Raw genomic sequence first — 18600 nt, 5'->3', positions numbered from 1 at the left:
ATTGCACTTCCACCTGGCCGCCACCGATGGGGGAATTTCTGGTTTATGTATGCCTTCATCTCCCTCTGAAGGGTTGCAGCCTGTTATTCCTCACTCGCCAGCCCGTCCTTTCTACTTCTAGAGGTGTTTGCTCCATACCCGTGTGACAAACACAAACCCCTGCTCTGCGTGCTAGCCAAAATAATCGATGCACAAAGTTCGGGAGGTCCCGGGGGCTGCACTGGAGCAGCTCTCAGATTGTCCTTGATTTCCCGAGGTGGCCTTTGAGACATGGAGGGATCTCTTGGAAAGGAGGAGAGATGAGAAGCGTTTCTTGTCCCCACTTACCTTTTTGTACACTCGGCTGCTTTGCTCCCGTCCTTCAGCGTGGGGTTACGCAGGTCTCCAAAAGCCCCCCGCTGTCTGTGTGGCTGTGCCAACTATGCGTGCTAGTGAGGCTTCGCTCCTGAACTGGGAAAGCCGTGTTGGTCCCCAGTACGAGGAGACATGGGGCTGGAGATCAGCGGGGCTGCTGCAGCCCTTCCCAAAAGGCACCCAAAAGCGGGTGCTCTGGGCCTGATCCCTCACTGTGGAGCCACCCAGCTGCAGGAGGGTTTGCCTGGTGGGAGCGGCTGTCCTGGCAGCTTGGGGCACGCCACTGCCAAGCTGTAAAAAGCTCTGCAAAATCGGTGTAAAGCACACGGTGGCATCCTGAGCCCCCACGCACCACACATATCCATCTTCCACACCCCAGGAGTTTCCCAGGGGCAGGATTTTTTTCCCCACTGCACCTCGTGAGATGATACCACACCAGCTAACATGCTGTAGCTGTCCTCTCCACGTTTGCTTGTGTGGAAATGAGCCTAAATATTTATATATTTTTAATGGGCTTTTTCCCCACGGAGGAGCCCCAGGAAGGCAATGTGGTGTGCTCAGCGAGGGCATTTGCCTTCGCAGTGGAGCTGCAGCTTGGTGCCTGCCTAGTGCCACAGGGAGGGGGGCGCTTCTCGCACCTCCCAGCGCCGAGGAGCTTTCAGAGGGAGGTTTTTGCTCCCTGGCCCCTTCTCTTTCGCAGGTTTGGGAAGGCGTGAGCAGCATCTCTTCCCCTGGCTGGAAGCCAGGGATGGTGCTCGTGTGGCTGCCTGGAGCATCAGCTGCTCAGCGCCAGTTCAGGCTTGCCGGAGAATTTACACAGCTCCATCTTCTCCTGGCTCTCGTCCTGACAGTGTAATTTTACTGAAGCCACCCCGTTTGCTAGCAGGCAAGCATGGTCGCTCCTGAGAAAGCTGAGCCTGTGAGCTTGGCTTCGTTGTGTCGGGGATGGGGCTGCTGGTTTTCTGGTCTGGCTTTCTGGTTTGGCTTTCTTTTTATTGCTGGAGGGATTTTCGAGAGGCTCGGTGCCTTGGTCACTGTGGTTGTTTGACTTGAGCCTTTGGGGAGGCAGAGGATGGGATAACAGGATGTTCCTTGGGCACCAAGAGCCCAGAGCTCACCCGCCTTTTGGGGGACAGAGGGCAGATCCGAGAAGGAAGTCTGCTGGCAGATGCAAGGGGGAACGTGAGGATACTGATGGAAGAAGGATGCCGGGTGGGTGGCAGGGCACAGGCTGCCCAGGGAGCCTGGGGAGTCTCCTCCTTGGAGACCTCCAAAAGCCCCCCAGATGTCCTGCTCTGGGGGTCCCTGCCTGCGCAGAGCTGTTGGTCCAGGTGACCCCCAGAGGTCCCCGCCAACCTCAGCTGTCCTGTGGATGGAAAGGATTTCCTCTGCTTCAGGTAGCACAGAGTTGGAGCAATGCCTTAAGGTCCCTTTGCACCAGAAACAAGCTTTCCCATGTCGAGAAAGGAGATGGCTATGGGCATATTTCTTCTGAGCTTGGTCTCCTGGGTCCCATGCACGTGTAAGGCTTGGCAGCTCTGCTGGGATGCTCCTTAGCCAAGAGGAGAAGCCACACAGAGGGATTTTGGGGCTGGAAGCAGGGATGGGAACTCGCTGGTACCTGACGGGAGGCAGGCAGGGAGCTGTCTGGGTGCTGGGATTGCTGCGCGCCTGCCCGGAGCAGCCGGGACACGGCTGCAAATGCCAATTAGAGCCCGACTTGCCAGGCTAAATAAAGCAGCGGGGCACTCCAGGCAATTTATTAACGGGTAATTATTTCAGGGCTCTTCAGCTGAGCTGCGAAGCCTCCCAGCCTAAAGCTATGAGAGCTGGCCCAAGGCACACCACAGTCATGGAGAGGAGGCTTTATCCCACAAGGGTCCCTGTGGCGAGTCTCTGCTGAGCCCCCAGCAAGCCCCGTGCTCGTTCGGTGATGTGTGCTGGTTGGTTTTGGCTTTTTGGAAGCTGTGGGCAGCCCGTGGTGGTGCGGGTGCCTGGAGCAGAGGTTGCTGGGTGCTGAGACCAAGCACCAAAAGCATCTCGCAGCTTATAAAACGCTCAGGACCGTGGGCTTTTTGGCTGTCCTTAGGTCCCTTCCAACTCATTCAGCTCACAATTGGTGAATTTCCCCCTGTACAGGCAGCATCCTTCCACTAGCAGCTGTGATGGATGGGATGCTCCGAGCCTGGCCTGCGCTGAAGGGCGCCTGGGGAGAGCACAAGGAGCAGCACATCCACGCGCCTGAGCTCTGTTCTGACATCTCGTCTGGCTTGCGGAGACACCTCCGGCATGTCTCCCCTTTTGCTTGTACAGGTGGATGTCACAACAGATCAGCCACTGGGAAGTATCTGTGCGTGCGCGCAAGCGCGGGGAGAGGGGAGGAGGAAAAGGGCTGGAGACGCGTGGGCGCTCATCCACGCTCTGCCCAGAGCGCCCCGAAAACAGGTGGTGAAGATGTGCCATCGGTCCTGGCATCCCAACATGGATTTGGGATGTGTTGCGCTTTGCTTGTCGGCAGCAGAGTGGTAAATGTTTTCAGAAATGGGGCTGAAGTCGCTCTGGGATGGATCCTCTTAGGGAAACACTTGTGGAAAGGTGAGGACGTGGTGTTGGAGCGCAGGGCGTGTTGTGCCATGGCACCAGTGAGGGATCGTGAGCAGGATGTGTGGGGTCCCCTGAGATGCCACCCCGAGATGCCACCCCAGATCTGCTTGGCCCTTCTCCACCAGCATCCCAGCCCCACTGCCCGTGGGGGAGCTGTGCTGGCGGGGAGCGGGAGAAACATTTCTTCCGAACCCTGCAGGTAATGAATCTGTTCCTGGAAAAAACTTCCAGTCCTGCGTGGTCATAAACACGCTTCTGAGTCAGAGCTACCCAGTCCCAATTTGAAATGGGGCCAGAGCGATGTAGACGATTCTCATTTCAGCCTATTTTTTTTCCCCCTTTCTGCACAGTTGAAGACTTACTTAAAAAAAAAAAAAATTAAAAAATGAATCACGACGCCAAAAGACACTTTCTAATCCCAGTGCAGCCCATAAGAGCCGCCGGGAGCATCGGTCACTGAAACGGAGCCGTGCCCTGTGTCCATGAGGGACCTGACCCCGAGATGAGGGGTCTCGTGTCATTTTGGGTGTGCTGAGCAAACGGGATGCGTTTAACAATTCTGCCCCAGTTTTGGGTGGCAGCAGGCGGGTGGGACAGGCAGGGTCCCCTGGGGTTCCCAGGAGCTGGAGGCTGTGCCATAAGGGTGCCGGTGCCCTCTGCAAGGCAAGCAGCGAGCGAGGGGTTGCGGTGGGAGCACGGCACGCTTCTGTTTGATTTTTTTTATGTATTTTTTTTTTTTCTCAGCTGGGCTGCAGGGCGAGGCCAGCAGCCGCTAGATGGCGGTGCCGGAGCGGGCAGGGGCCGCAGCATCGCGGAGCCGCTCGGGGCATCGCCGCGCTGCGAGCACCGGGGGGCTCCGGGGCTGGGGGGTCCCCTGCGAGGGGCTGCGGGGACCGGAGACCCCAGCCCTCGGTGTGCTGCTGGGGGAGAAAAACGAGGAAAAAGCTTGGGTTTCATCTTGCCATTGCGTGGGGAGGGGAGTTAGCCTTCCTCTGGAAGTCTTAACCAGGCTCCTTCCTGTCCCGGCGCCCCCCCGTTGCCCTGTCTTCTTGGATTTCCTTCATTCACAAAAAATAATAATAATAATAATAATAAAGCCCAGCGCAAAGCTCCGCCAGCGAGCTGGCTGCGAAGCTCCGTGCCATGTTGAATCACGAAGGCATCAGGCACGCTTCTCCCTGACTCACAGATCCCGGGGTGAGGGTCAAGACGAGGATGGCAATAAACATCCTGGGAAGCGGAGCCTGCGCCTCTTGGCACAGCCAGGACTTCTTTTTTTTGCGCTTTCAATCTTCGCTTAAGGAGCTGCTTTCTCATAAATATCCCATCCTTTAGCACCGACTGAGTGGGAGAGAGGCTCCCAGCGGGGTCATCCTGCAGCGGCGAGCGCAGAGCAGGGAGGAGACCAAACCCAGCTCGGGGCAGAGGTGCCCAGGTAAGGGGGTGCCTGTGCTCGCGGGGGCGGGGGCAGAGGAAAAGCAGCGAGGCTGTCACAGCACCTCTGAGCCAGGAAGGATTGTGGGGTCCAACCTTTTCCATCCTCAGCCTCTGGGTACCCACCCTGGTGGCACAGGAGAAGGTTTGGGGACCCAGGGGTCAGCCCAGGTGGGGGCTCTGCAGGGCTGAGAATCTGCTCAGGGCAATCAGCACGACCCTGGGCTTAATTAACAACGGCTTAAAGGGCTGAGAGGTGGCACGATCCTAACGTCACGCCGGTGGTGGGGAGGCAGCGAAGGGAATGCTCCCTGGAACGCTCCCCAAATTGTACCCGGTTTGGTTAGGGCAGCATTTTGGGGTGGATCAGTGGGGCTGTAAGTAGTTGGTGGTGGGGTGGCCTCCCCCAGCAGCAGCGGGATGAAACCCCAGCCTTTTGGGAGGGGGCTGCCCTGGGTGCTCTGCCCCTTGCTGTGATGTGGTGGTGGCAAAGCTGGGGGGGGCCTCGCCACTTGTGTGGGAGCGAAGCGGGTGCAAGGCGCAGCAGGAGGGTGTTTTGGAGAGCTGGTGGGCTCTGGGGGCTCTATCTGAGGCTGGGGCAGCGATCCCATGGCCTTTTGGCTAAACGCTCCTCTTTTGGACCAAAAAGCCAGCCCCATGGTGGTGCCTGGAGGTGGGGGTGTCTGTGGCGAGGTGCTGTTGGGCTGCACCCTCCGTGCAGCCCTCGCCCAGCTGGGCTAACGAGGGCTGATTACCTGATTAAGGGCATATTTTATTTCATTTTGGGTTTTTCCCAGCTGTGGGGGACAGGGACCGAGCAGCCACTGCCACGTTTGCAAAGCAGGGTGCTAGACCTGGGGGAAGAGCCCCGTGGGGCCGTGGGGCATTGCGTGGCTGTGTATGGAGCTGTGGGTCCTGTCCCCATGGGAGGGGAACGGCTGGCAGCGGGGGCAAGGCCGTGGGGAGCCCTGTGGGTGCAGCAGGAGGGACGGGTGATGTCGTGAGCATCGCTTGGGGGATGCGCGGGTGTGAGTGGTGAGGACAGAGCCCTGGGGTGGGGTGGATGTGGGGTCCCCCACCCTGGTAGCTGTGTGCGCCAGCAGGATGGGGTGGGTGGGGGCAGCCACAGCCCCTTTACACCTCCCCAGTGGGCTGCTGCTCCTGGCCAATGTCGAGTGTCAAAAATAAAACAGCACGGGGTGTATTTGGGGAGGGGGGGTGAAGGAGCCTAATCTAGAGGAGGGCTCTCCCTGGGCACCAGGGCAGTCCAGGGGGGAGCCCCCAGGTTTCCCAGGGGCCGTGCATGTGCCTGGAGAGAAGCTCAGTGCAGGCTGAGATGGGGTGAGCCTCTCGCCACCCCAACCTGCAAGCAGAGAGGGGGGGGAAGCAGAGCCCCCTCTGCACCACCCCTCCCCCCCCCCCAGCCCCGTCTCCATCAGCAGCCGCTCGCCCGTGTGCTGGAAAACCCTCTGCAGCCGCGAGTGCTCGTTGCAGGGGGGGCTCACCCGGCGCCTTTGTTCCCTTCAGACCCTCCCCTCGCCGCTGCCTTTCCTTTTCGCAGCGGCTCCCGTGCTTGCCAAAAGAATGCGCTGGATGGAGCGAGCGAGCCGGGCGTGCGTGCACGCGTGTTGTGCGCGCCCGCCTGCGTGTGTGCGTGTGTGTGTGTGTGTGTGTGTGTTGCAGCCGACTTCATTAAAGCAAAGCCAGCCCCGAGCTGCAGAGGCGCGGCAGCCTTCGATTTCGTGGCCGGCTCCTGCGGGAAGCCGCCGGTGCCTGCGTGCTCGTGCCCTGGCAGCCCAAGGCTCGAGCATCCCTGCGGCGGCTGCGGGCCCCGCTGCGAGGCCCGGCGAGCGGGGCCGCCCAGGGGGCTCCCGGGGGCTGCCGAAGATGGAGCCGGCGGGGGGAAGTTGGCTGCTTGGCTCCAACTAGGCTGGACCGCGCTGCAACCTGTTCCCCCGGCCTCCCCTGCGGTGCTGTGCCGGGTGCTGTGCCGAGCCGCGGCGGGCGGACGGAGGGGCTCGGGGCGCAGCCCTCGCCTGGCGTGGCAGGAGGGGCAGGGAAGGGGCTGGTTTGGGTGCTGGGGCAGGGTGCTGGGAAGGATGTGGCTGCTTTTAACCCCTCGCGTCGCGGCGGAAGGCGCGGGGGCTGCTTAGGGACGGAGCGCCGCAGCCTCCGCCGTGCCCCGGGGGCTCCCCGCTGTGTTTTCTACCCCCCCCCCCCAGCTCGGGGTCCCACCGTGCCGCGGGTGCTGAGCCCGGCGCTGCCTCTCCCTCCCCACGCGGGTCTCGGCTCGCTCAGAGGGATGGAGGAGCGACGGAGCTGAGCATCACCCGGAGAGGAGGAGGAGGAGGGGGCCCCGCAGCCCCCCCCCCCCACACCCTCCTCCCTCCCTCTTCTCCCCCGCTGCCTCGGCCGTGCTGCTTCGGCTCACCTGTGCGTTTTCTTCCAGGATGGCTCGCTTCGGGGAGGCGGTGGCCGGCAGGCTTGGCTCCGGAGATGGGGGCTCCGAGCAGAACCGGAGCCGGCAAGGAGCTCCTGCCCCTGCGGGAGGGACCCCGGGAGCCTTCAAGCAAACCAAAGCGCAGCGAGCCCGGACTATGGCTCTGTACAACCCCATCCCCGTCCGGCAGAACTGCTTCACCGTCAACAGATCCTTGTTCCTCTTTGGGGAAGAGAACATAGTCAGGAAATACGCCAAGAAGCTCATCGACTGGCCATATCCTTTCTGCGCCCCCCCTTGCGAGCCCCCCCCTTGTTCCCCCGTGCCCGGATTTGCCTCGATGGCCTCCCAGGACACGTGCGAGTGGCACTAGCTGGCAGGTAAGCACCTGCCTTCTGCTCTCCTTCAGCGCGCGGAGAGGGGTGCCCTGGCACCCCATCCCCAGGGATGCTTCTCGCCCTGCTGCTGCTGCTTCCCCTCCCTTGCTCCTCTGCTCGGCGCATGCTGGGGAGCCGAGTCCCTTCTCCCCCCGCCAGGTGACCCCAGCCCCTCGTGGGGCTTAAACTTGGAAGCCCCCCTGTGCTGGCGAGGGGCTCTCCGATGCGGTTTTGGCGCTGTGCGTTTCGGGGTACCTTTCCTCGGGCACGGGTGTGTGTGGCTGTGGGGTCACAGCCTCTCCTCTGCGCCTCGGTGTCTCTCTGGAGTTTTGCCACCCCACCCAGAGCCACCCATCCTGCTGGGGACAGACCTCTGCGAGCCCCCCAGCCTGCAGGGTGGTGGCTTCCCTGTCCCCCCGCACTTACCTGCGTGTGCCTGCTCACCCCTGGCAGGGGCATGGCTGTCCTCACCCCGCAGCCTCCATCCCACTCCCCTGGGAACCAGCTGCCCCCTCCCTGGGGCACAGAAAGATGCCAGCCCCTCTGCCTGCCTCCTGCTTCTCCCCACGGCCTCTGGGATCTGCTCTGGGGACCGTGGTTCATCCCACGAATCCACAATGGGTGGAGGACACGGGTCCCCCCAGCTCCCCCATCCTTTCACCTACCCCCATGAGCTTCTTTTCCCTCCCGCCCTCCCTATGGGTACCGCCGGGCACCATGGCTGGTGCCCAGCACCGCAGCATGCTCCTCTCCATCGAACCTGTGCTCGGCTCCCCCCTGCCCCTCGGGTCCCCTCCTCGCCGAGGACACAAGTCCGCAAACTTCCCTGTGGCCACGTTTTTCCCGTAGGACCCTCCCCGTAGCGTTTTCTGCAGTGGTGATTACGTGCGGCTCTTGCTGGCGCTTGCTCTCCCTGCAACTTGTTGGTTAACTTGCCGGCTCCTCCGCCGGGCGCGGGATGGAGGAGGCACCTGCCCTGGCGCCGAGCAGAAACGGCTTTATTTGGTGCAACATGTGCCTCGGGGACGCCCTCGGTGCCGCGGGACGTGCCACCCCTGGCGCTAAGCATTGCTGGGGAGATGACCCCCACGGCGTGCTGGTGCATCGCCGCCTCCAAGTCCTGCCCAGGCAGCTGCAGAGGATGCTCGGGGGGCTGGCTACGTGCTGGGGGTGCAGGGGAACCCCGGGGTGGGGGGCAGCTTTGCCAAGACCCCCTGCACCGTCCCCAAATCATGCCCTGGGGGCGGCGGTGCAGCAGCGTGGGTAGGCAGGCTCAGCCAGGCGGCAGCTCCGCTCAGAGCACTGCAGGGCGTTCGCCGGGCCGGCGGGGCTTGTTTTCCAGAATATGCCAAATTATTCATGTGCTTTTCCAGCGCGGTGTGGGAGGGCCCTCGCTGCTCAGCTTTGCTTCCAAGCGCTGCTGCGGGCCGGGGTCCCGTGCTGGCGTGGTGCGGCACCACAGCTCGTCTGCCGCGCTCTCCTGGAGCCTGGCGCTCGGCCGCCACGCTGCAAAAACCCCTCGGCGTTATCCTTCCATGGCATTTGCGTGGCAGGAGGGAGATTGGCTTTTTTTTTTTTTTTTTCCCTAAAAGAAGTGACATATTCCTGGGCGAGTGTGCGGAGCTGAGCCCCCGTGGCCGTTCCCCACTGCCCCGCGTGGCTGCCAGCTCGCTCCGAGCGAGTCGCCCACCCTGGGGCTTGCAGCGCGGCACGGCGGCTCTTCCCTTCGAGCTCCCGAGGGCAGGGCTTTTTGGTGATGAGTTTGTACCCGTTGCGTGAAATGCTGGGAAAAAGGGGCCTTCAGAAGGTGTTCATTTCTGCTGGGAAAGGCAGAAACCTCTCCTGAGGCTCAGTGGTTGTGCCTGGTGGAGAGGACCTCGGTGCCACCTCACTTTGTGCTACGGCGCGGTGCCCAAAATGCTGGGCATTGCCAAAATGCCCTGTGCCCAAAAGCTCAGGGCTTTGGGCCACGCCAGCCTCGTGGCAAGGTCTCCGTGGGTGGAAGTGCTGTGGCCGGGCTGGTGTCGGTACTGGTGGCCCTGTGGGCCGCTCTCCTCCTCGGAAGCCTTTCGGCAGGGCCGGGGGAATTTGTGCGCATCTGGCCCGCGGCACCCGGGGCCGGGATGGAGCGAGGGGAGGAGTGGAGGCTCTTCTTCATCCAGCTCGAGTTGACTAGGTAATAGGGCTAAAAATAACCGGTGATTCAGGCCTGGGTATCTGCTGGGTAACTGTATAATTATAACCAGCAGCCTCTGCAGTTTGGCTTCCCGGTGTAAATAGGGATGATGCATGGAGGGGAAGGAGGAGAAATACGATGAACCGGGGCTGGGATTCAGCTCCGTGGGGAAGAGCGAGTCTTTGCTGAAAGCCCGGCTTGCTACCTCTGCTGGAGCTGCTCTTTTCTCTGCTCATGCTCAAAACGCGAGGCAGCCGCTGCTTTGGCTGTGGGAACATCTCCTCCTCGCTTCTCCTCTCCTCCCGAAACAAAGCCCCGCTCTGCCGGCCAGGCCCTTAGCCCTGATTTCATTTGTTTGCCTGCCTGGAGAGCTGCAATTCAGTTAGCGCACGAGATGGGCTGCAGCTCCTCTATCTGCTCTGTCCTTCAGCCGCTTAATCGCATTTGACCTGGACAAGATCCCTCTCCCTCCCCAGGAGGGTCAGATGACGGGGGGTGCCATCTCTGGCTCCGGCACCCCTTGGCAAGCCTTCCTCATCATCTTCCTCTGCGCCCACGCCGCTCCTTCCCCGCGGCGACCTGCCTGTGCCCGTGGCTGCTCTTGGTGGCCACCGCGAGGGATGCGTGTGCCAAATGGCAGCGATTTGGGGCGAGCGGGTACCCCCACATCAGCCTCTTGGGCACTGTCCCTTGGGGACATCGGTGGCCTCTTTGTCCCCATCGCCTTCCCCCCGCCACCATTTCCCTGCGGGAAGAGCTCCACCGTGCCGTGCTGCCCTTGGGCACCTCCTGGCGCTACCCAGGAGCATCTCCTCTCCTCCGGGGCCCTTTTTTTTGGGCCCTTCATTCATCCATGGGGGTTTTTAACGTGTTGTCTTTCGGGGAGGGGCGGGTGGGTGCAGCGGCAGGGCCGTCTCTGACAGCCGGGGCTGGAGCGCGGCCGCCCGTCAGATGGCGAATTCGAGCAGAGGCAGCTGTTGTCATGGCGACGCCAAGTTGCATCCCGTTGCTGCGGCGACCAAAGTTAAAAAACTGATGTTAAGGCAGGAAAATCACATGATGCGGTTCTTTTTTGTTTAAAAAAAAAAAAAAAAAGGAGTGGGGTGGGAAAAAAAAAAAAAAAAAAAGGTTTGGTTTCCAGTTCTGAGGAGAAGACTTCTCCCCGGAGCTGGCTGCACGTGGCAGGCAGGCGCCCGCGCCCACGTCGGTGCGGGCAGCTCTGGCCCGGCCGCATCCTGCCGGGCTCAGCCTTCAGGAGGGTCCTGGGTGGGGACCAGGCCTCCGTGTCCTACAGGCAGAAGCGGCACCATCCGTGGGTGTGGATTTTGGGCTGTCCAGGAGCGTGGTGTGGGGATGGGGACACCCAAAAGGCGCCCGGTGGGGACGGCTCCTGGTAGCGGTGGAGCAGGTCTGGGTGGGGTGGCAGCTTGGTGCCAACGGGGTGAAGCCCCCTGACGGTGTAGGAGCTGAAGCTCCATCGTGTTCACAGCTGGGGAGCAGGGAAAGCCCTGCAGGGGAGCAGGTCCTGGCGGAAATTTGGGGATCGGAGGGGAATGGAGGCTTTGGTTTATAGGAGGTGGGTTGGGGGATGCTGGAGGGGTGAAATCGCTCCTGCACTTTGGAGGCTGGGTCCTTGGAGATGCCCAGGAGGCTTCTCTCTGCTCCTTCCACCCCTACTGGCCTCGAAAGCGGGGAAAAGCACAAGCACCGAGCTGCCCCTGCTGGCAGGGGAGGCGAGGAGAGCTCCCTGCGGCTCCCAAACCTCGCCCAGGCCCGGGGAGGGATTTACAGCCCACCCAGCTGCTCGGCGAGGTCTCACCAATGTGCCACCAGCGTCACAAATCCCAGCTGGGAGCTGTGCAAGGTCTCCACGTGAGCAATACCTGCTGGGTGGGGACAGCAGGGCGAGCTCAGCATCTCCGCCACGGCATCGCCACCACCGGTGGGGACACGAGCTGGGGACAGCACGGCCTCGGGACACCTTCCCCGCCCCGAACGCACCAGGCTGCAGGCGTGCAGGGGGATTAGCAGAGTTGCTAAGGAAACAAGTCAACTATTCAGGGGCGAGAGCGTGGATAAAGGAGATAAATCAATAAGGGAACCTATTTTTATCGGCTCCCTAATGATCCTCTTGGAGAAGCCAGACGAAGGAGGAGGAGAAGGCTGGAGGGAGATGGGCTTTCGATGCTGGGCTGGGAGGGAGGTGCTCTGTGGTTTGGGTGGCTGGAAGGTCAGGTCATTAATGCTTAATGAGAGAGGAAATGATGTGACCGAGCGCTGTCCGGCCCCGAGCCAGGAGGACGCTTGCTGGTGTGTGGATATTTTCCCCCTACTTTGGGCAGCTGTTCCTGCTGGCCCTGGGGGAGGCTTTTTTTCCACTCGGGCTCCCCAAACCCAGCACGTCAGGAGTTGTAGGGCATGGTGCCACGGCCCCGGCTGTCCCACACTGGGAGAACTTGGGTCTGAGCTGGCCGAGCACGGGGAGATGCTCACTGTGCGTGTCCGGTCCCTCTGCACGGGACCCGTGCGCTGCAGAGGTCTCTCCTAGTTTGCTTTTACCTCCCCAGCTATTAATTTCCCTGAGTGGCCTTTTAAACGCCTTGGCTGAATCTGTTCTGGCTCCTCTCCCTAAATAAATCCCAGCTCCTGCAAGCTTTGGTTGGCTGCCCCTCCTGGCAGCGATTCTGCTCCGGTGCCCGTCCCGCTGCAACCGGTGACGGCGCCCACGTGGCTGCGGGGTTTTGGCAGGGTGTGAGGGGGTTTTGGTGCTCGGTGGTCACCACTGCTGTGCCGTGACCTGCCGTGAGCCCCGGGTCTGGCCTGGGATTTGGGATGCTGGCAAGGGTCTAAGCACATCCTGCTGATGAGGCACTTGTGGTCTTTCCAAAGGGTGATCGTTGGTGGCAAATGCACAGCCTGGTGCCGTGCCTGGCCCTACAAGGAAGAGCCCCAAACCCTTTTCCAGGTGAAGCCCAGCCTGTCTTCATGCCCCTGTCCGTCCTTTTTGTTCCCACCACCAGCACCATCTCATTCCCAGCCCAGCAGAGCTGCTTGGTTAGATGTCCCCCCACCTCGGGAGGGGGCGGTGAGGCTCAGCACGTCTCCACCAGGGAAGGTCCTGGGGGCTCCTGGTTCCCTCATCGCCCCTCTTTTTGGCAAACAGAGTGGAGGGCGGCTTCTCCCTCCTGCCTGGGGGCGAAAGCTGGGCTCTGTGCATGCTTTTTGGGGATAAAAGAGTGGTAGGAACTCCATCCACCTCTCCTCTGCTCCTTGACTCCCCTTCACGCCCTTCGAGTACATGATCCTGGCCACCATCATCGCCAACTGCATCGTGCTGGCCCTGGAGCAGCACCTCCCCGAGGACGACAAGACGCCCATGTCGCGGAGACTGGTCAGTGCCGGCCGAGGGCACCCTCTGCCCCCTGCTGATTTCGGCTGGTTTTTTGGGTGGTGGGGCAGGAGGGGACCCCACCAACCTCGTCCTCCATGGAGAGGGGCCGGGAAGGTTAAAAAATCCTAAAAAGTGGGGTGTGGGGGGAGGATGAGCAGCTTGAGTGGGTCACAGCCCCCGCCTTGGGTTTCCAAACTTTGGGTTTCCAAACTTTGGGTTTCCAAGGTTGGTGCTGGCTGAGGAAGGGCTGGGAGAGCTCCCGGGGGGGAAGGAAGGGACTGGGGAAGGTGGGATGGGACTGGGGAAGGTGGGATGGGGCACGATGCAAGGTGAAGCCACCCCACGTGAAATGGCCGGCACTCTTTGCCCCGTGTCCTCCCACCTCACCGTGCCCCCCCCGTTTCCCTCCGGCAGGAGAAGACGGAGCCGTACTTCATCGGGATTTTCTGCTTCGAGGCTGGGATTAAGATTGTGGCTCTGGGCTTCGTGTTCCACAAGGGCTCCTACCTGCGCAACGGCTGGAATGTGATGGACTTCATCGTGGTCCTCAGCGGGTGAGTCGGGCGGCGCGGGGACACGTCCTGGTGGTGCCACGAGCTCCAGGACGCAGGGCAGGGCCACGCTTTGCTGGTTTTGATGGCGTTTCGCCACCAGCACCCAACGAGCATCGTGCTCTGCCGCCCAGCTGGGCACGGGGTGAGTTTTGGTGATGTTTGTGGGGCAGGAGGAGGAGGATGGAGTGTGGGCTGGGGAACAACTGAGTGCCATATGGGCCAGACACCAGGAGGGAAGGGAGAAAAGCTCTTCTGCTCCCCCAGGTGCTTCCCAGCCCAGTGCCCAGGGCTTGGGACAGAGGTCTTGGTGGGGTCCTGCAGGTGATGCTTGCTCCTGGCAGCAGTGCTGGGGGTGGCAGAGCGCGACGCGTGGCGGGTGCCCGTTGTGTCACTGCTCGTGTCACCTGCTGGGGACGTGGCCCAGATTCGAGCCCTGCTTGGGCCGTGACGAGCTGTGCTGGTGGCACAGAAAGGAGCGGGCGGCTACGTTTGGGTTTGTGCTTGCTGGCGGTGGCAAAAGGCTCGAGCAGAAGTGCCTCAGGGTGACGGAGGGAAACTGAGGCACGGCAGCCAGGCATTGTACCCAGGGGCTCTGCCAAGCTCCAGAGCCCTGTCTCCTGGCCTGCGGCCTGCTCCTGCGTGGTGGCACCGTGTGGGACGTGGCAGGAGGGGTTTGGAGGGGACACTGAGCGTGGCGCTGCCGTGGGGTGCGGCGATGGGCGCTGCGTGCCCAGGGTGGAGAGGTGCTGGTCGGGAGGAGCATCCTGGTGTGGCCACGGGCAAGGAGCTGAGCCAGGGCCAGGCCCTTCTGGTGGCACCTCTGGGGACAGCAGGGTGACGCAGGGACCGGGGGACGAGCCGCGGCGCGGGGCTGCATCCACCCGAAGCAGCAAAGCGGTGACAGGGAATGCCCGCGGGCTGCAGGCTGGCCCAGCTGGGCATCCTTTGGGGCTCAGAGCCAAGGGGAAACGCTGTGTTCGGGGGTGGGGACGGGACCGACGGGGACCTCTCCTGCAGGTCGGGGCGGGCTGGCTGTGGCCGAGCCGGTGCTGAGTCAGCGCTCAGCAATTACTCACCCGCCAGCTCCCTCCCGCACCGGGCCCTGTGCCAGGGAACCGATTGCCCGTGACGGGCTGCTGGTGTGCCCAGAGGTGCCAAAACCCCCCCCCCCGGCACGCTTCTGAGGCACAGAGGGGCTGTTCCTTCCCCTCCTGGCATCCCGATTTGTGCCTCAGCAGATGGAAAAAGCTCTCCCCGCTGTGTCGCTTGCGCTTGGAGAGGCGCGAGCAGAAGCGGTGGCGGTGCCTCCCCGCACCAGGGACTCGTGTGTGTGTTGGGTCCCCCGAATTTTGGGTGAATTTTTCCAGCGAGTGCCGCTGGGCTGGCAGGCGGCCTGCGGGCAGCCCATGGGGGAGGCGTGCACTGGGTGCAAATGGGATCTCTGCGCGGGGTCTGGAGATGGTGTTTGTGGCCCGAAATTTGGTTCGTGTGGGTCTGGACAGAGGGCTTTGGGTTCATGAAAGCTGATGGCCTCCGGGATGCTCAAAGGTGTCTGCAGTGGAGATGGTGTTGTGCACATCAGGGACCTCGGGGGGTGCTACGTGGTTCAGGATGCTGAAGCAACAGGGCGGGCATCCACGGGAGCAGGATCTGTCCTGGTAGACCCAGCATCACGCTTTCTGGCCCTTGTCCCGTCCCTCCATGGGTGACACTCCCTGCCTGGGTTTATTTCGCCATGTGTCTGGTTGGAGAGGTGCCTCGTGCTGCTGGCGTCACGGCCCAGCCGCCACGTTGGGGTTCCCATGGGGGCCCAAATTACCCCAACGAGGGGCTGCGAAATGAGCGGCCTCCTGGGACCCTGCGCAGGGATGGATGGCACCTCGGGTTCAACCGGTGTTTGCTTCGTATGTCAATAAACCCAGGTTTTTCATCTCGGTGGAAATCAACGCCCACCCAAAACTCCCTAATGCTAAAGCTTCCACTGGGGAACTAATAGGCACGCTTATAAACCTGCTCTGTTTATAACCTCTGGTTTCCAAATCATCATCGCTGCCTGAAAAACAGCCTGTTCTCCCCTGGCCAAAAATACTTTTCTCGGAAAATGTGCAATGAGCTGCCTTCACAGGTTCTGGGGCAGAACCACGATGGGGACGGGGATGCTCGCCCTGCGTGAGCCAGGCCTGGTCAGGCACCGAAGCTGAGCTCGGGACCTGCTCAGTGTGGCATTTCCTGGACCTAGAAGGGGAAAACTGCTCAGAAATGGCCAGAAAGGGCTGGTGGACCATTGGCACTTCTTAACCAGTGGTTCCTAAGAGGGAGAGGTTGGAGCTTAATGGAGCGTCGGCGATGGGAGCATCAGCTCCCTGGGCAAGGGCTGGGTCTGGAAGTAGTGTAATGAATAGAAAACCCCAACCCGAAAACAGCCAGCCTTGTCCTGCACTGGACGGGAAGGAGATAGTGGAAAAGAAGGGTTAATTTCACTCTGAAAGCTCCCAGGCAGGCAGGCGTGTGCTTTGCCTTGTGTGCTGGCTCTTCTGGTCGCAGCAGCAATACAATAAGGTGCCACGTGCGAGATGAGGGGGTGGGGGAACACTTCCAACGACAGGGGAAAAAGGAAAACCGAAATCAAAAGGCCCTTGTGAAGTTGTGCGAAGGCCAGATGCTGGCACAAAAGGTTTTCTCTTCGTTGTGACTGCTGTTACTACTTGTCGGGGGGTTGCTCTGCTTTCCAGCACGTGCTGTCCCTTCCTGCTCCTCCCTTTGTATCACGGAGGGTTGGGGAAGCTCATCTTTGGGCTGTGCCAGCCCAGTGTCCTGGCGGCTATCCCTGCTGAATGCAGAGGGGATAAATGCCTGGGTTGATAGAAGGAAGAGCTGGGTGCCTTTTGTCACCCCCTCGGGCACGGAGGTTTCCACATGGGTGTTTTGTGGTGTGAAGCACGGCCAAGGGGAGGCAGGGTGGCCACAGCGTGTGCCATCAGACAAAGCCTGGATGTCCCAGCCCCGATGAAGATTAGGGCAAGTCAGCTTGGGGCTTGTCATCATCAGCAAAGGGGCACGGGGTTTTGGGATGGCCACCTTGGTTATCCTCCTTTTTTTTTTTTTTTTTTTCCAAGGATGGAGCCAGTCTCCACTGTGGTGTCTCCCCCACCTCTCACCCCCCTCTCCCCTGCTCTTCCCTTCTAGGACAATTAGTAAAACTGTTTGGTCTTTCGTTGGGATGAATAATTAATTCCTGAGCTTTGTGAATGATTCATGTGCCATATGCCATGGCAACGGGACGTGCCTGCCACCGGCACCTCGCACAAAGGGCAGGGACAGGGAGCGTCCAGGCGCAGGGGGCGCGTTAGGGCTGGGGGGCTTGGGGCGGCCCCTGGGCAGGCAGAGCCGTGGGATGGGGTTGGGGGGCACAAAAATCCCCCCGTCTTTCTGCACGGCCAGTTTAGGAGCCAGAGCTGCTCACCCCGATGCTCTGCACCCTCACCATTTTCAGGTCAGGGTTTCCTGGAGCAAAGCACCGTTTTGTTGCAGTTTTATTTATTTGCCATGACTTGGCTTGATGACCATGTGGCCGTGTCCCCTTCCCAGAGGGGGTGCTTCAGCCTTGATCACAGGAGGTCCAAAATCATCCTCCTAGAGAAAGACCCTAATTTCTAAACCCTAAAGGGTCTGGGCTCCTAATGCCCAGGGAGAGATGCTCAATGTAGGGAGCCGTGCTGCTGCGTTCCCTGGGTGCAGGATCCATCCCATGTGCCACTCATGCACCTTCACCCTGTCCTTCCCCACCCCAGGAGCCACCGTACTGGTGAGTCCTTCCCCTGTCCCCGGGGACATCGTTCCCCTGGTGCTATTAGGACCGGCAGCTTTGCAGCCCTGCAATCCACTCGTGTTGCGGCCCCAAAACCTAGAAAGAACAAAGGAATAAAAAAAGGTGTCTTTCAGGTCACTCCAAACCATGCTGCGGGCAGGGTGTGGGGCTGGCTTGTGTCCCCTCGATGGATCCATCCCTTTTTGGGAATATTGGTGTGAGCGGGGTCATTGCTTGCAGAGCCACCCGGAGCACGGCAGGGCTGCTGGGGCGCGTTCGTCTGCGTAACCAGTGCTGGTCACAACGATATCTGCAGAGAAGGGTTTGATCCAGTGGCCAAAAAGGGGAAGAATGGGGTAAAATCCCTGTGTAACTTCCTTTCCGTGAGCTGTTTGACCAGTCTATTAATTACGCACTGGTCTCCCTCACGGAGTCAGGTGGCGGTTCAGGCCTTGAGGGGCCTTTCCACTTAATTATAAATATTAATTTGTGTGCCAGCCAGCACCCTGCCTGGCCCAGATTCGGAGCTGGGATGGCTCTGGCAGCTCGCTGGCACCTCCAGCCCCATGCAGGGCCCGGGTGGGCATCGCTGGGGGGTGCTTGGTTTGGCGAGGGGGAGACGGAGCTGTCTGCTTTGGGGGTCAGCATTTGGTTGGGAAAACAGCTTTGGGATATGCATCAGCTGGGTACCTAAGGACAGAACTGCCCATCGGGAACTTGGGATGCGATTTCCCCCCACTCCCCCCCCCCCCCCCCCACCCCCAACGACAAGGGCTCCAGCCCCAAGGTGTCCCTGGAGCTTGCTGCTCGCTCCAGGGGCTGCACGTAAATAAAAGGAGCACGTCCCGGCTCCGTTTATAATTTTTTATTATTTATTTATTTTCTCCTAAGCATGTGTTTGTCTGCTGCTGATTGCTCACTATTCGATGATACTCTGTGGATTAGCATATATTTCCCATCCTGCCTCCTCTCTTATTTGCATCCTTCCAGTGGATCCTCTCTGCTCCTTTCTGTACCTGAATCTCTTCCCCCTTCCCTCTGAAGAAGTAGAGCTCGCCCCTTTGCCTGGGTGACCTATAAAAACGCCTTCACTTTTTTTTCTTTTTTTCTTTTTTTTTTTTTTCTCCGGTACATATGATGAAAAGCATGAGATCACTGGGATTTTTATAGCCCAATCTGGCAGCTTTTTCAGATAACTTGGATGGCGAGATGTAATTTTAGTTTGGGTCCTTGCCTAAAAATAAAGAATAATTATTAGTACCTCAGACGTGGATATTGTAAAGCGTTCGAGAGCATTGAAATTGTTCTGCAGATACCGGAGCTGCCTCCTCGTATCGGCACGGAGCCCTCCCCTCTCTGCAGGAAGCCACAAGACACCCCGATGTGCCAAAATCCGTGGGCACGTGCTGAGGGGATGCTGCTGCCCGGCCCCGGGGCTGATGCTCGCCAGCGGGCTTGGTGC

General features: G+C 60.5%; 1 protein-coding gene across 1 annotated transcript in view; it reads left to right on the top strand.

The window, feature by feature from the left end:
• Positions 1–18600, top strand: part of CACNA1E (calcium voltage-gated channel subunit alpha1 E) — a 92460-nt gene that overhangs the window by 13779 nt on the left and 60081 nt on the right. The window contains exons 3-5 of the mRNA XM_050712143.1: positions 6842–7108; positions 12671–12776; positions 13191–13330. Of these exons, the coding sequence (XP_050568100.1) occupies positions 6842–7108; positions 12671–12776; positions 13191–13330 (513 nt within the window). The remainder of the gene's footprint in view (positions 1–6841; positions 7109–12670; positions 12777–13190; positions 13331–18600) is intronic.

Source organism: Cygnus atratus, chromosome 8 (assembly GCF_013377495.2).
Source record: "Cygnus atratus isolate AKBS03 ecotype Queensland, Australia chromosome 8, CAtr_DNAZoo_HiC_assembly, whole genome shotgun sequence".
In the NCBI taxonomy this organism is placed as follows: domain Eukaryota; kingdom Metazoa; phylum Chordata; class Aves; order Anseriformes; family Anatidae; genus Cygnus; species Cygnus atratus.
The sequence above is the reverse complement of the archived record's forward strand: the minus strand, read 5'-3'. Positions and strand labels throughout refer to the sequence as shown.